General features: G+C 35.4%; 1 protein-coding gene across 1 annotated transcript in view; it reads left to right on the top strand.

Annotated features, from left to right (window-relative positions):
* The window catches only part of LOC145241438 (uncharacterized), a 71,387-nt gene that overhangs the window by 49,267 nt on the left and 5,152 nt on the right, over positions 1 to 16,968 (top strand). Inside the window, exons 2-3 of the mRNA XM_080104393.1 lie at positions 6,018 to 6,241; positions 11,444 to 16,968. The exon at positions 11,444 to 16,968 is cut by the window's right edge and continues 5,152 nt beyond it. Coding sequence (XP_079960519.1) covers positions 6,018 to 6,209 — 192 coding nt within the window. The 3' untranslated portion in view covers positions 6,210 to 6,241; positions 11,444 to 16,968. The remainder of the gene's footprint in view (positions 1 to 6,017; positions 6,242 to 11,443) is intronic.

Raw genomic sequence — 16,968 nt, 5'->3', positions numbered from 1 at the left:
ACTGTCTGGAACGGCCACAACATCTCATCAACTCGCACCTGTAAATAGGCTTTTCGTAAATCCAATATTGAGACATTAGTGCCTTTCTGACGCCATTCCCTCAACTTACTGGCGCATACGTCAGCATCGGCAGTGTAGGCTTCAATATGCTTGTTAAGCTCCCTATAGTCCAGCACGGGCCGTACTTTCGACTTGTTATGCTGGACTACTGCCATCAAGGGTATTAGACCCTTCGGAGGCCCAAGCTTGTCCTCAGGGTAGGGGATTAACCAGCCATCTTGGATCCACGCCTTTAGTTCCTTTTCGTATTCTGCTCGGGCCTCACTGGGTATAGGGTACTCTGCAACCCCATTCTTGAGTTTAGTCGGTGCCATTCCCTCGGTCCACTTCCAAGATGCAATCCAGGCCCTCTTGCGCGAGTCGTAGTCCACTGTAAAATCCGGCCGATCGATATGGAGCGCTGCACACACTGGGGCCTCTAAGAATCGCACCTTTCCATCCCGATGAATTGCGACTCCCCCCAGCGCCTTGATGGCATCGTATCCGAGCAACAGGTCAAACCCCAGGAGATTTCCTTGGGTCACGAGCACATTGATCTTAGTGGCTGCACCGGTGTCCGTGTAGATCTTGACAGTTCCAGCTCCACAGCATGTCTGGGTCTCGCCTCCTATCGTGGTGACTTTGATCTTCCTCTTAGTCCAACTTGGACACAGCCTGGTGCTCACTATAGTATGCGAACAGCCTGAGTCGAGAAGTGCTGAGTAGGGTATCCTGTTTACGTAGACGGTTATTACTGGTTGCGCCTTGTTCAAATTTTGCTCGGGGAGCAGGGCGGCGCTGACGTCCTCTCCCCTGATACGTTTCCCGCACAGTTTTGGGCTAGATGCCCCAAACCGCCACACTTAAAACAGCGCACACGCCCCCTGTTGGTGCAATTCCTTGCAAAATGTCCGCGTCGGCCGCAGCGAAAACATTTCCCATTGCTTGCAGGGCTCTGATTCGGAATCTCCCGAGCGCCAATCTGGCCTGTCTGTGTCGCCATCACAACTGGTTCCCCCAGGTCCTCCTCATCTTTGATGATGGCTCGAGCACGTTCCATCAAGTGTTCCATGGTCGTTGTTGAAACGCTGGTTGAGGCTCTCAGTAGCTGCTTCACCCGAGTGGGAAGGCCCGCCACAAACGCGTACGCGAGCGTCCGCTCCGACACCCCTCCACCGAACAGAACTGCGAGTTTCTTTAACTCAGCGAAGAAAACGTCCACGCTTTCCTCCGGTAGAAGTTTTCGGGAAGCAAATTTTTCATAGGCCGTACAAGGATCCATGGCAAATGCCTTGTACAGCGCAGCTTTAATTGCGGTGACATCTCCCTTTTCGGCAGCACTGAGTTGCTGATATACACTCAAGGCACCCCCAGCCAATCTCAGGGGAATTACAGTGTGTACCCTTTTCACCTCACAAAGGTCGCACGTCAGCTCGACCCTTTCAACCCAGTCGACGATGGACGTGGACCCGTCAAACTCGGGTATGAGCTTTAAGTCAAATTTCGACTCGGTCATAGTCCTAGAGGCCAAATGGCCGGAATAGCTTGTAAGAAAAAAATGTAAGGAAAAATTCAAGATGGCGCCCGACTCTCTCTTTAACACGGTAAGATATCCTCAACACGGCACAAGAAGCAACAGCCACACGATTCCCCAGCCAACTCAATCGTCACTCCCCCACGTCTTTCCCCTCACCCGCTTTTATCGTCGTTCTAGGCCGGCTAAATTTGCATATTCCGAGAATTCGTGTGACTTTGCGAGACATCATACTTTACAAAAGACGGCGGTCGCCATCTTGGTCCTCTTTTCTATTTTTGGTCGGTAACGCTGAGCTGGTCTCCAGGTAAGTCTTTTTCCCCTCATCCGTCTCTCCCACGTACCCACACAACACGCAAACACGCGGGCGCTTATCTCCTGGATGCACGTTACAGAACGAACAGTTGATTTTCGGATTAATCGCACATCATAACGGTTTGTAATAATTTACTTGATGGCTTATAAAGATTAGTCCAACAAACACGTTTTAATCGCCTCGCGGACCAGTTATATAGTCATGGCGGACTAGTTTAGTCTCAATATTTAATCTTTTAGAAGAAATGAAAATATGAACGCGGTGAGTTGAGGAAGGATTGATTTTCAGATTTGTAGCACATTAAGAGACAATATTTCGAACCACGCTAGTGGGACGTAGCTTCTGATCTAAAGAAGCAAGCTTAGGAAAAATGTGAGAACGTAAGACAGATTTAAATTACGAAATCAGAGTGGATATAAATCTGGTCCATCCAGCCTCTAACATTGGATCATTTTCCAATCTTTTACACGCGGCCTTAACTTGCAGACTAACTAGTAACGAGGTCGTTATAATATATATGATTTTGTTTACATCATATAGGTACAAAGCCAGCCAGTACAGAAATAATTTTATTTTTACAAAACGATTTATAGTTATCGGTTATGTTAAAGGTATGCACATAAAGTTATGATCAGTACATTGGGCCCGAGCAAAGCTGGGCTGATCTGCTAGTATATATATATATATATATATATATATATATATATATATATATATATATATATACTAGCGGGGGTACCCGGCGTTGCCCGAGTGTTTGTTTCCGGGACGGGGGGGGGAGTTTTAAAAAATGTTATGGTAGGTAAGTAGGAAGGATCAAACCCGGAGTCATGAGTAAAAGTAGGAAAATAAAGTGTGGAAAAAAAAAACAAAAAAACATCTGCAACGTTAACAGTTCGGCCACCAAGAAAAGTCAATTCCAGTTGTTTAGGAAAAAAAAAAAAACGACTACGGTAGGTAGGCGACAACGTGAAAATATAATGTGAATTGTCCAGCACGCTAACCACTACGCCACAGAGCACTGCAGCTTAGTTTAGTGATTTTAAATAACTTCACATGAAAGAACTACGAAGCCAAACCGGTGTTCTCTTCTCAACTGTTCCTTGTGAACGATCCCCAAACGGTGTTAAGTGGTGGCAGGGGGAGGAGGAATTTATTAGAGAGAAAATATTTTACCACTTCCATTGATCTTAACCGATTTTGGCCGTGAGTTCTCAGCAGAAAAAGTATAGAAATCTAAGATTATCGAGGAATTTGAGAAATAATAAGCCTATAACACACCTCAGATATTGTTCTGCCGTTTGTGCATATTATATTTGCATGAAATATCTTGATTTTTAATCCTATTAAGGTCAAAATACGACGGGAAAAAATGAGTTCATTTTATATATATATATATATATATATATATATATATATATATATATATATATATATAGAAGAAGAAGAATAGATAGAAGATAGATAGAAGATAGATAGAATAGAATAGAAGAAGAAAGAAAGAAAAGAATAGATAGAAAAGATAGAAGATAGAAGAAGAAGATAGAGAAGAGAAGAAGAAGATAGATAAAAGAATAGATAGAAGAATAGAAGAAGATAGAATAGAAGAAAGAATAGATAGAAGATAGATAGATAGAATAGAATAGAAGAAGAGAAGAGAAGATATACATATTATATATATATATATATATATATATATATATATATATATATATATATATATATGAATGATCGCCCTTATTTTTTTAATGGGCGTATTTATTTAGTATTAATTCTTAGTTTTACGTGCATAAATTATACCTATGGACTTGCATACCTCTCTCTCTCTCTCTCTCTCTCTCTCTCTCTCTCTCTATATATATATATATATATATATATATATATATATATATGTGTGTGTGTGTGTATATGTGTGTGTATATATATATATATATATATATATATATATATATATATATAATGGCTATGTAAAGACTAAATTTAAACTTGTTCGAAAACATTTATTTAAGATTGTGAAATTAAAAAATAAAAATGAATGTGTCAGCTGACCGGTTTCGAAGCTCGCTCAACAGAGCTAAAATCAAACCTAATTACGTTTTAAAAAGAAAGGGGGGGGCAATGAATCGGAGATGAAAGAGTAGGGGGGAATATATGTACATAAAAAAGAGGGGGATGAATTAATTATTAAACAGAAACTAGATTAAGCCCTGAGATATTCTCTTTTTGTTTGCAAAGAGAAGATCTCAGAGTCTTAATGCATATAGTTTCTAGAATTTTAAGATGATAAAGAGAGTGCGACTTACTAAGGATGGAAAAAAAGTCCGCACTAAAATTCAAAGCGCAAATACGATTATTTACGATGAGCCATGGGTTTTGTTCAAAACGTCCGAAGGTAAGTAGTTTCCATTTCGAATTTTGGATGGAACATGTTGTTTTACTCTATTATCTAATCTGTTGAGCGAGCTTCGAAACCGGTCAGCTGACACATTCATTTTTATTTTTTAATTTCACAATCTTAAATAAATAATGTTTTCGAACAAGTTTAAATTTAGTCTTTACATAGCCATAATAAAATTTTGTACCCCGCAAAAAATATTTAAATATATATATAAATATATATATATATATATATATATATATATATATATATATATATATATATATATATATATATATATATATATATAAGAACAAATAGTTAATAAAACATTTTAAAAAACACTTTGAAAAAGAGTTAAAAACATATTTGATTTTAAAAAAGAAACACTAAATAAGTGGATAGTCCTTAATCCGCGGAGTTTCGAAGAAATACTTTCCTTCTCATCAGAGGGTAGGATTTAGCAAAATGCGGGATCGGATTTTATTTGCTAAAGTATTTAATGAAACTACAAGTCATAGACCTTACTTAATAACAAAAAGTGAAGTAGAGGGAATAGGGTGAAGAAAAGAATGATTTCACGTGAATGGATAGTCTGGAGAAGGGTAAAGTATCCAATGACGGTAAAATCCGAAAATGCAGAATCCAAGAAAATTGGTTAAATTTCCATTCGCACAAGTGGAGTCCCGTAATTGGAAGATGGTCCAACGTAAATCAAAAGGCAGAAATCCGTGGAATAATTCACAAATAGGTAAAAGGAAAAGGGAAAGAATTCTAATAATATTATTAAAAGAAAGATAAGATGTGCGTAAAAAAATGGAAGAAAATTATATATATATATATATATATATATATATATATACATATATATATATATATATATATATATATATATATATATATATATATATGACTAGAGGTGGGGGCGGCATTGCTGGTCGTAAAATACGCTTAAATAATATATTTTAATTCGTGCAGATTTCGTATTTATTATTACAGAGCCAATTTTCTATTGAACTTATGTTGTACTTAACATATAGTAGTGATTTCCAAAATATTAAATAAATGAGCAGGGTGTCATCAGCTAGAATTGAAACCAAAACATTTAATGCTCCCGCCGCGTTCCCTGCCGTTTGAGCTATCGACAGATAGATAAGAAAGATTTACTATTAAACCGTTACAAGCTTTGAATGAATTTGCGCATGCGCAAAACGGAATAGGAATGTGTCGGCAAGTTGAAATGCACATCTTGCATTTCAACTTGCCGACACATTTCTGTATGCGTTATTCATTTATCTAAACCAAGATTTTACTCGTTATTAACCATCCTTGGTGTATGATGTGACTAGTAATTAAAGAATTTATATGCTAAATATTTACACACACATACATGCATCTGTTTTATTAATATAGATTATTCGGACGACTGTTCTCATTTTAGATGCTATTATCATGACAGATGTTGCTTTCTAAGAGTCTCAAACCGTGAATATCTGCAACAGAGAGATGAACCTTTCAGGTCATGAATGCATGAGTAAAGTTATTATAACAATGCAATTTGCAATACACCCTTGATCCATTCGTGCGGATTGAAAAAAAAATAGGAGTCATTACTTTTGGAACGTCCCCCGTAGATGTAATTACTTCCCATAGAAGCATAAGTTTCCATATAAAAAAAAAAAGAATGCGACAGCAATAATTAAAAGTACATCTTTTTTTACGTATATTTATTTTTTTACTCTTTTGTCTAGAATGTAACGGAGACACCCACAACAGAAAAGGCGGAGAATGTAACTGAAAAGACCACAGAAACACACGCACCAACAACAACAACTCCCGCCGCAGAGTCAACCACTAAAGCCACTGGTGGCGTGGAAAGGACGCTCTGCGCCGCTTCGTTTGCTCTTTATGTCTTGATATCCAGCCTTGTTGCATTGGTGTAGACACACCATGCAGAAACGAGGGGAACTGAAAGGTATTGTATTGCTCATATTTTATTACAGAGTAGAACGATAAATTTATCGCCCTAGAAAACAACACTACAGATTTATTTTAAAACTTTTATTTAAAAAAATCAATTCAGGTAACTTGATTATGTAGTAGAGCTGACATCTATTTAATGTAACCGCCTTCAGCTTCAATCACCGCCTCGATACATGTCCGGAACTAGGAGCATGCCTTTCCCACAAGCGCTGGCGGGAGCTCAGCGAATACTCGGTAAATACTCGGCGGACGGCGACGATCAGGCTTGATTTGGTGTTGGGCGTGGTCATGTTGGTGATGTTATGTACATATGAACAAACGAAGTAGTCAAGCGCCTTCGGGGGGGCAGTGTGAGAAAGGTACAAAGTCATAACACTTATTCTGGAGCTAAGCCTGGATCTCGTTGGACTTGTGGACAAGCGCCAAGTCCTGCTGTTATACACAAGGTGTGCCAACGACCACCTGATTGCATCAGGGAATCACCGCACTCTTCAGCACATCCAGGTACACTTTCGTATTTACTTTCAAGCCAACTTTGAAGATGTGAGGTGGCTCTCACTTGAAACCATACCAAAAACCATAACCGTGGCCGGAAACTTCGTTGAGCTGTACCTTCAAGCATTGAACCGTCCGGATTTGAATATTTGGGTGTGTACAATGGTCCAGTTGTCATAACTCTTTTGAGACGCAACACACATTTGTTAATGACATCCTTATAAACCGACTAAGGAATGCCTCTTCTTTTTTTTTCGTCCTAAACCAGGCACAGTATCACTTTGAGTAAGGGGCTACTAGTTGGGACCAAATTTGAAGGTATGCTATGTAGGAAGTTCAACAGCGAGATGTCTGTTCACATTACGCTTGAACTTCTGCATGGCAGTACAGTCAGGGAAGCAAGGACTCGGGAGGGAAATCCAAAGTCTAGCAGTTCGAGGAAAGAAACTAGTTTAGTAGAAGACTTTTCGGCATCTAGGGATATCAACAGTTGGATCTTGTTGTTTGTCGGATTAGTCGAGGGTATTTACGTTGAGGGGGGTACAAGGGCTTGGAGTTCGTCGGAGCATATTCCATTAAAATAATTGTAAAAGAGAAAATAAGGATGCAACATTTCGGCAATGGGCTGTCTCTTTTTACTAAAAACCAAGCGACACTACCGTGAACAGAGGTTTTTGCTTAGAACATGTCAAGCAATAATACGTTTCGATTTGTGTACAAATCCCCCTACAAAAAAACAAAAAAACAAAAAACAAAAAAAAAACACTATAACGTTTTAATTAGTATACAGATAAATTAAAGTATTCACAGGAAAAATGTTTTCGGCAGTTTCATTGCGTTCTATTTTCTTGCCTTCTCACAGGTGCAGAGTTAAACACAGTCATTTTTTTTTTAATGTGGAGAAATCAGGTCTCCACAGAGAGGCACTCTGGATTGGGACAAAAAAAAAAAAATATTGCCCCGGACTTGAATAGTTTCTACTTCGCTGACATAAACACGGACACAAGAAGACGACTGCGAAAAGAAACGCAGAGGATATATATAAATAAGCTGGCTGCATATATCCGGCGTTGCTCGGTTGAAACATATTGCCGAGCTGAGGGATTCGTCACATACTATTTAAGATATACTGAATCTCCTAACTTGTGACAAAAGTGATCACATGTTGGATTTAGGGAAGCATAAAACACATTCAACTTGATTGATGAAAATCAAACGCAAAGTAATTTTCATAGCTTAAACAGGAAATAACTCTCATATCTTAAACAAATCAGCGTACTTCCCGTTTTAAACGCAAGTTTGTTAGCTTTTAACAATTGTAAATAAATTAAATTAAATAAATTAACTTTAAATAATAGTTTTAAATAGAAGAATTCAAACGATTCTACTACAAAATTTTTTTTTAATAATATCGATCTAATTTGTGCTGTTTCTTGTTTTATTTTTCAAAGACACACACACACACACATTAAAATTTATAAATTCATTTGCGCGGGAATTACAGCATTCACCCACACCAACTCTCTTGGGTCAAAAAGCAGGAGTCTTGAGAAATGGCCGACATAGTTGAAAGCAGGGCTTTTTGGTAAAAAAATATCAATTTTTGACCAATCAAGGCTCGATTTAAAAATCTTATTTTTTGCAAGCCTCTGGGAGCCTCTAAAATATATTAAAAAAAAAGGCAAGAAGTACTTCTCTCATCAGTGAGGGACAACATACACCGACTGGAACGCTTCCGAGTGAAATTCAGTAGTTGAGATGACAGCTTGTCTCGCACGTCAAGGAACATTGTTTGACTTCTCTCACTTCGCCACAACACGTAGTCGGACTCTTTCTCTCACACCCTCAAAAGAATTACATCACTTCTGCATTACATAGACGGCGCCATTATTAGAGAGCGATAACTCCAATTTCTTCCCGGTGAAATAACACAGCAAATAAATAACAACGTAAAGTTTGAGCAATGAGGCGGCTGTTTCTGGAGTTGTCTTTGGTTAAGGATTTTGCGATGTTTTCTCCTTTGGCAAAATATAGTCCCCCAACATACTGGCAAACGCATTTCCAAGACTCTCTTAGAGTGACTCCGCATACAGTTGTAACATACGGAGGTTACAGATCAGTTTTAGGGGTCAAACAAATCAAGGTTGATTAGTTAACAGCGAACATGCAGGATTACTTGGGATAATCGTACTAACGCCCTAATGTCAAAGTAACCCCGGTTGTCGTACGTCACTAACGGATGTACACAGGTTTCAAGGAAAGGGTTATAATAGCTGCTCAAGACCAGGGATTGATGACCAATGCATTCAAGAAGATGGCAAGTATCACTATTGACAACAAATGTAGATTCTGCCACACGAAATTGAAAAGTGTGAGTCATCTAGTATCAAATTGCAAGATTCTTTTAGGGGATGGTTATTACACAACGAGACATGATGGAGTATGTAAGTACATCCACTGGACCATCTGTAAAAAATTAAAGATCCAATGTAGCAGCAAATCCTGGGAACATCAACCTGAAAGAACAGTTGGAAATGACTTATATACCATACATTATGACCATGTAATCCCTACAGCCACCTACCTTGAAAATGCTGCTGTAAAACCTGACATAGTTATATGGAATAAGTCAGAGAGTTACAACCTTGATTGAACTGAGTGCTCCTAATGATGGAGGTCTGAACAGGAAGAAACAGACCAAATATCAAGGTCTCATGTATGATATGAAAAGAAACTGGAATCTTAGGGAGATATCAATCATACCAGTTATTATAGGTGCCACAGGGCTTATGAAGCTTGAAGTCCTACCTAACTAATATTCCTGGTGAACCAAGTGCAAAAGAGATCCAGACAATTGCACTTAAGAGAACAACGAGGATACTAAAAAGAGCTCTCGGTTGGTTTCAATAAAAAGCAGGGCAAGGTTGGCAGCTGGTTTGGCTGCCCCACACCCAGCATTACAATCTTCAAAGGAAGAAAATTTAAAAAAAAAAAAGTTAAAAAAGTTTACTCCTTGCTAGCTGTAATTCCTCGATCACTCTCTATCGAAACACAAAGGCTGTCTAAATAAGCAAACCATTGGTAAAGTTTTTTGGTTGGTTGGTTGTTTTTGTTTTATGGCATATCAACCCTTTTCGGGTTATTTAATGCTGAATCCAGTGATTTTGAAAAAAATATTTTTTAATAGAATATATTTGTTGTTTTCACGCCGGTTTCTATTCAACCCATAGTTGGAACCCTAACAGGTACTACCACTCCGGGTCAGAGTGGACCTGGGAGCAATGGTAATTAAAGGGTGGTTCCACACTCCCTAAAGCCCACAAGCTGGGGCCTCACCACTGGATATAGTTTAAGGTCATATCCAGGACCCCCATTGAGGGACTTTTACCCTCTGCAGGGGGACAGTCGGCGTATTCTAATGCCCCACCGACAGGGCCAAAAGCTTTTTGGCACTTCTGCATGTTGGTGACATGAGGCGAATGTGTGCATTTTAGTTTCAAGAATCGCCGATAGATGTCACTTGTCAGCCAAATAACAGAGGTCGATAACTTTTCCTTTTCTAAAAGTGCGTGCAAACTAAACTTATATTTTGCTACGTTTTTATATAATCTTTCGGCACAGAAGAAAAAAAAAATATTCTAAAACCTCTATAAGTGTTTCATGTTTTTTTTTTAAATTATATTTTGATACATTTTTATACAACCTTAGTGTAAAAAAATATCCTAAAAACAATCTATAAATATTTCACGTTTTTATCGTATTTATTATTTTATTTTCAGTTATGAATCATTCATTCATACGAAATTATATTAATGCATGAAAATTATATTTTGATACTTTTTTATTCAATAAATGTTCCGATTTTCATATTTTTGTGATATCTATTTTGTTATTATACATTTTTACGTTATCGTAATCACTTGTGTATATTTGAGGTTCACATAATGGCCGCCAGACGTCAGTTCTCTTTCGAAGAACAGGGGTCGATAACTCGTTTCTGTTACTCATATGTCACTGACATGCAGAAGTGCCAGATTTTTGCCCTTTTTTCCTGATGTTCTTTCGAAAGTGTTATTCTCATTTTCTCCCCCCCTCCACTCTCTCTCTCTCTATCTATCTATCTATCTATCTATCTATCTATCTATCTATCTATCTATTTGTCTATCTCTCTCTCCGTGTTTCTTTATCTTTCTATCTCTGTTTTGGTTTGTCTCTCTATGTCTCTGAGGGTGTCTATATAGCTCTATCTGTCTGTCTATCTGCCTCTTTCTTTTCATCTTTCACTGTCTTTCTGTCTCTTTCTTTCTCTGTTACTGCCCTTCTTTGTCTCTGTTTCTGTCTTTCCGTTTCTCTGTTTATCTATCTATCTATCTATCTATCTATCTATCTATCTATCTCTGTTTGTCTCTCTCTGTCTTTGTCTCTCTCTGTCTTTGTCTATCTTCCTGTGTCGGTCTGTGTGCTCCCCTCTCTCTCTCTCTCTCTCTCTCTCTCTCTCTCTCTGACTCTCTCTGTCCTTCTCTCACTCACTCTCTCTCTCTCTCTCTCTCTCTCTCTCTCGCTCTCCGATTTACACGATGGAATTGATCTGTAGAACTAAATGAGAAAACATCGATCATTGATCACTTACGCGTTTATCAATTTAATCGATTACTTATTTCCGCTGTTTAATCTTACTTATTTTTTTTTCTCTTTTCAGACTTAAATGCAGCTTCAACAAAATATGTTTTTATGACTACTTCCGGAAACACTATTGTCAAATGATAAAAAAACAAAAAAAAAATATATAAATAAAGAAAATATATTTAAAAAAAGCGTAAGAAAAGAAAGATGTATTAAATAAAATAAAATCCTGATAATTGTATTAATTTGAATATTCGATTCTTACACTTGTTAAAGATTAATTAAGATTGTGTATGGTAGCCATATTAAAAAAATTTTTTCGAATGTTTTTAATTTAAAATCTCTTATAATTCTCGTTGATGGTCTTTTTTTTTGTTTGTTTTTTAAATATTTTTAAAATTCCTTATTTTGTAATATGTACGAAGGAAAAAAAACAGGAAAAAAAATGATGAATTTTTATTTCATTTCACTTTAAAATAGATGATGGTTACGGAGCTGCTTCTTTTTCTTTTACATTTGTCTTTTAAACAAATAATTCTTTACGTTTAAAATGTTATAAAAGTATAAAACTACATTTTATTTGCAAATGGCTTTGGGGGGAACAAGGATAAATAAATAAAATTATTTTCTTTTTTAAAACAATTATTTTTTTTCATTTTTCTTTTTACATTTTCTTTGTATTTTAAATTAAATATTGAATTAAAAATAAACAATTCTGTGTAATAATATACATTTTTTTTACAATCATGAGTGTTGACATTTATTTTTTGCTATGTTTTCACCGATATAAACTTTTCTTCATGCGTTTTTTTTTTATTCATGTACGACCATTTTTTTTTAAATATTTGAAGAATTCCGCTTGGAACAAGTGGCGATAATTCAATAATTCATTAAACGTTTCTCGTGACTTATTAGTAAAACAAAACGAACACATGAAATTACCACAACACAAAAGAAAACATTAATTATCTGAGAATTTATTGAATTAAGATAAAATGTTATAGGCTTTGTATCATTATTATAATTTCGATATAAATGACAACAGGCATTTTTTTTATTTTTATTTTTTTTCAGTGAACAGTCTCTCTGAGAAACAAAAAGTTTAAAATGAATGCGAGCAGCCATTAAATAAAAGTGTCTGACTTTAAAGAAAAAATAAATAGTTTGGAAGTTATTACTGGAATGGGCGTGACTTTATTTTTATAAAAACTAACTTTTTTTTTTTTTACAAATTTTTTTTTTACAAAATTTAAAAAAAAAATTTTTTTTTTTACAATTTTTTTTTTACAAATTTTTTTTTACAAAATTTTTATTTTACAAAATTTTTATTTTACAAATTTTTTTACAATTTTTTTTTTTACAAATTTTTTTTTACAAATTTTTTTTACGAATTTTTTTTTACAAATTTTTTTTTTACAATTTTTTTTTTACAAAATTTATTTTTTACAAACTTTTTTTTTACAAATTTTTCTTTTTTTTTTTACAAAATTTTAACTTTCTTATTGAATAAACTTAATTATTTCTTAAAAAATATAGCATCATTTCTTGGAAATTCAAACTTTTATAATTAATAACAGTTTGTGTATAGAGAATACAAATATCGTAATTTATTAAACAACGCTTCTGGAGGATTAAATACTTCTTCAATTGTCTCCCCTTGTTCCGAGTGGTATTCTTAAACAATGAAAACAAAGCAAAAACAATTTCGTCCAAATCTAAAGTGAACAAGTGACAAAAACACTAGATTACTACAGCATTATCTGTTAACCAAGTATAGATATGAATCTCACGATGAATATATAAAACAGGCAAATAGAACAGTAAAAAACTATCCACACGCTTGCTTACGTCATATTATGCTTGAGTGTTCGTAAATCAAAAAATGAAAAACAAGATTATCGAACGTGCATCAAATATTACACAGTAGACGTATATAATATAGGAGGTTAGATCGGCTGTAACGTTCTATAAATACTAACGTTGAAAGGTGAAATAACCCGAAGACAAGTTATGTAAATAATGCTAGGAAAGTATTCCCTCAAATTCGAATGTAGTGTAGACGTCCTTCTCACAAACTAAAAATATGCAGATCAAAGGAAAAGTGCTAATATATATATATAGATAGATATTGATATATAAATACCCGTCCACATACACCTATCAGGATAATGTTAGAACCCAGAATTAGATAGAATCGAGCAATTGCATCGACAATGGACAACGCCAGACCCAAATTGGGTTTCGATGTACTGCATCTCATCAGTGACGTGCTCCGACGTAGGCGCGAACCTAGGTCGTCGCACTCATGAAGTGTGCAATACTGACGACCTAACCATATGGGCCACGGCGCATACCAGCAGTAACTATCTTAGTTGTATAGGACGCGTTGCTTGTCACATCGTAGAATGTAGAACTGGATAAAAATATAAGAATTTAAAAAATCGAGGCATAGCCAATAGATTGCGCCGTGGCCCATATGGTTAGGTCGTCAGTATTGCACACTTCATGAGTGCGACAACCTGGGTTCGCGCCTATGTCGGAGCACGTCACTGATGAGATGCAATACATCGAAACTCACTTTGTGTCTGGCGTTGTCCGTTGTCGATGCAATTGCTCGATTATATCTAATTCTGGGTTCTAGTTTTATCGTGAAATGTGTATGTGAACGGGTATTTATATATCTCCTCTTAATGTCTGATATATATATTCAAGTATATATTCCTTATTAATCAAGCTCAATGTAGCTATATTTCCGGCTTCAGAGTATATACGCAGTTGAATTTCATTCATGAATAACCGAAAAGCCAGTCTACAATCACCATTTTTATTTTTCTATTATTTATTTAAAATACAAGCGAATATCTATATTTTTCCCCTATAAGGTCTTACACGTGTCTTATTGCGCATACAACATTGTCTATATTTAAAAAAAACAAAAAAAACAAAACAAAACAAAGCAAAAATAATAATAGAAAAATAAATGTGAAAATAATAACTGTAGACTGACTTTGTTGATTTCTGGAATAGAATTCAACAACACGCGCGTGCGTTCACACGCACACACATACACACACATATATGAAATGAGTGTGTTTTTGTTATGCAATGTATTGATTGCGATTGTATGTATTAATTATTATAGGAGGTGTTTCTATGATGTGAGAGGATTAAACTGTGTCTACAATTAAATTATGTTCTTTTGATAAGAGTTTACTTATTAATGGCGCTATATTATAGAACACCATAGAAACACCTCCTATAATAATTAATACAAATAATCTCAATCAATAAATTACACAGTGTGTGTGTGTGTGTGTGTGTGTGTGTGTGTGTGTGTGTGTGAGAAGTAAAATAACAAGCCAGCATAATTTTGGTTTCCCTCCAACATATCTGTGTTCCATAACACATTTTTCGCATTGAGAATAATTTTTAGATTGGGTGAATATTGTAAAACAACGTTTAGAAATTACAATTTGTTTCTTAGGACTTTGGCTTGAGAGTCGGCACGTACCATTAAAATTTCAGCTTTTTTTCCCCGTAAATTTAAATATCTTTCACCAGAGCGCTGTCTATGCCGGCTCAGTAAAAATCCTTTCCTTAAGAAATAAAGTTTTAACCAGATGTGTGTCTGGGTTAACTTGACGTAGATGTACCCAGTTAATTATAACATTATTTTAAACATTCCATTGACGTCACTCCAGAAATATGAATGGGGTTTAAGTTGCTTTCTCATCATCAAGTGCGTCCAGTAAATCAACTATTAAGACGGGCGAAGTGGAAGTGAGCTTATATATATATATATATATATATATATATATATATATATATATATATATATATATATATATATATACACACACACACACACACACACAGTGTGACCCGGATATAAGAGACTTCTTCGGGCAATACAACACTCATAAACCCGGGTGTGTAACCCGGATTTATGAGTGTTGTAGTGCCCGAAGACGTTTCTTATGTCCGGATCACATTATATCCGGGGTTCTTGTATCGGGCTCTAATTTGGGACCAGAGAAAATCTGTCTTATATCTGTTTTTCGTATATTCGGGTCTCTTATATTCGGGTTACAGTATCTATATATATATTTGTAGTCATCAACATACAGTCCTGTTTCGTTGTATCACAACTACTCAGTGCCGCTAGACTAGCACCTCTACCAAACCGAGGATTGAACCTGGAACCATCGCGTTGATAGTCAGCAGTTCTACCAATCGACCCACGGAAGCGGCGCTCATAAATAATGAGGCTATTCTATTTAGGGCTGTCGCTATATTTCTTCATATAATCTTCACTTAGTTATAGGTGTAAGGATTCTGTTTTGCAACGGAAAGTTTATGTAATGCCGGAAGTGTCTTAAAGCTGTTGCTCTAATGATTAATATTATGCCACTTGAAACTTCCGTCTGGCCTCTAAAAAAATAAAACGACATAAACAATTCAATTTATTTTTTCCTGAGAAGACTCAAGGATGCACAGGACATAGTTTACATTTAAAAAAAAAAGTATTACTAAAAATGAGACATGTAAAGAAATATTGCTAAAGAATTTACGATTCCACGAAATGTTGCGATTTAAAACATTATATCAAATCTCTTGTTAGACACATTTTTATATAATAAAATATATACATATAATAGTCCAACATCCAGGTAGAATTTGGATGTCTTATCCAAAGCATTTAATCTTGCGAGTTTATTACCTAAGTGTGTGAAAAGTTTGAATGCGAAACGCAATAAACGCCATTTTTTTTTTTAAATACGAAACTATCATTAAAAAAGGTGTTGCATTTCAACAGTTTATCAAACTCTGAACGAATTGTTTCATAATGTAATACTGTCATAATTTATTTTTATCTTTTGCTTTTAATGAAGATAAGCTTTTAATCAAAGTCTAGATTTGATATGTTCGTCTTGATATGTCTAGATTTGATATGTTCGTCTTGATATGATTTCGCCATTTACAGAAATGGATTATATTGCCTTTCTGTATGTGATCTCCCTTTATGTATGCATGTCTATCTATGACATTTCATCAATGCGATGAGTGAAAAATGGATATCATATCTGAAACCAGCACTCTAAATTAGCCTTGAACACCTACTTTCATTTTATTTGATTCGTTCTATATTTGTGTAGAAATAGTGAAAAAAAGGGGGGGAGGTTATAAAACGCGGAATAAGTTTGTGAAAATAGCGGGAGGGGTTGGTAGAAAACGTGTACATCGTGTCGGGATACTAAAATTGTGACGGCAAAAAAAAAAAAATAAATAAATAAATAAATACATAAATAAATAAAAATAAACATGACTTGGAAAAAATTTGAAGGTCCAACATCGCTTATTTTAAAACAAGTAAATGTACGCATAAAAATTAAACAACACAGAAGAAGAAAAAAAAAAGAACGAGATTTATTTTTCTGAAGAAAATATTCACAAAGTGCTTATAATATTTTACTTTTGCTTCAGTGGAACTCGTCTTGTTGTCGTAATTTCTTTTCTTTTTAAAGTATTTTTTTGTTTGTTTTTAATTGAATTAAAATAAAGTTTTTCCTGCAATAAATATCAAATACCATAATGATGTAG

This window comes from Euprymna scolopes, chromosome 20, assembly GCF_053919585.1.
Source record: "Euprymna scolopes isolate OS-2025 chromosome 20, ASM5391958v1, whole genome shotgun sequence".
Taxonomy (NCBI): Eukaryota; Metazoa; Mollusca; class Cephalopoda; order Sepiida; family Sepiolidae; genus Euprymna; species Euprymna scolopes.
This window is presented reverse-complemented; position numbering and strand designations above follow the sequence as displayed.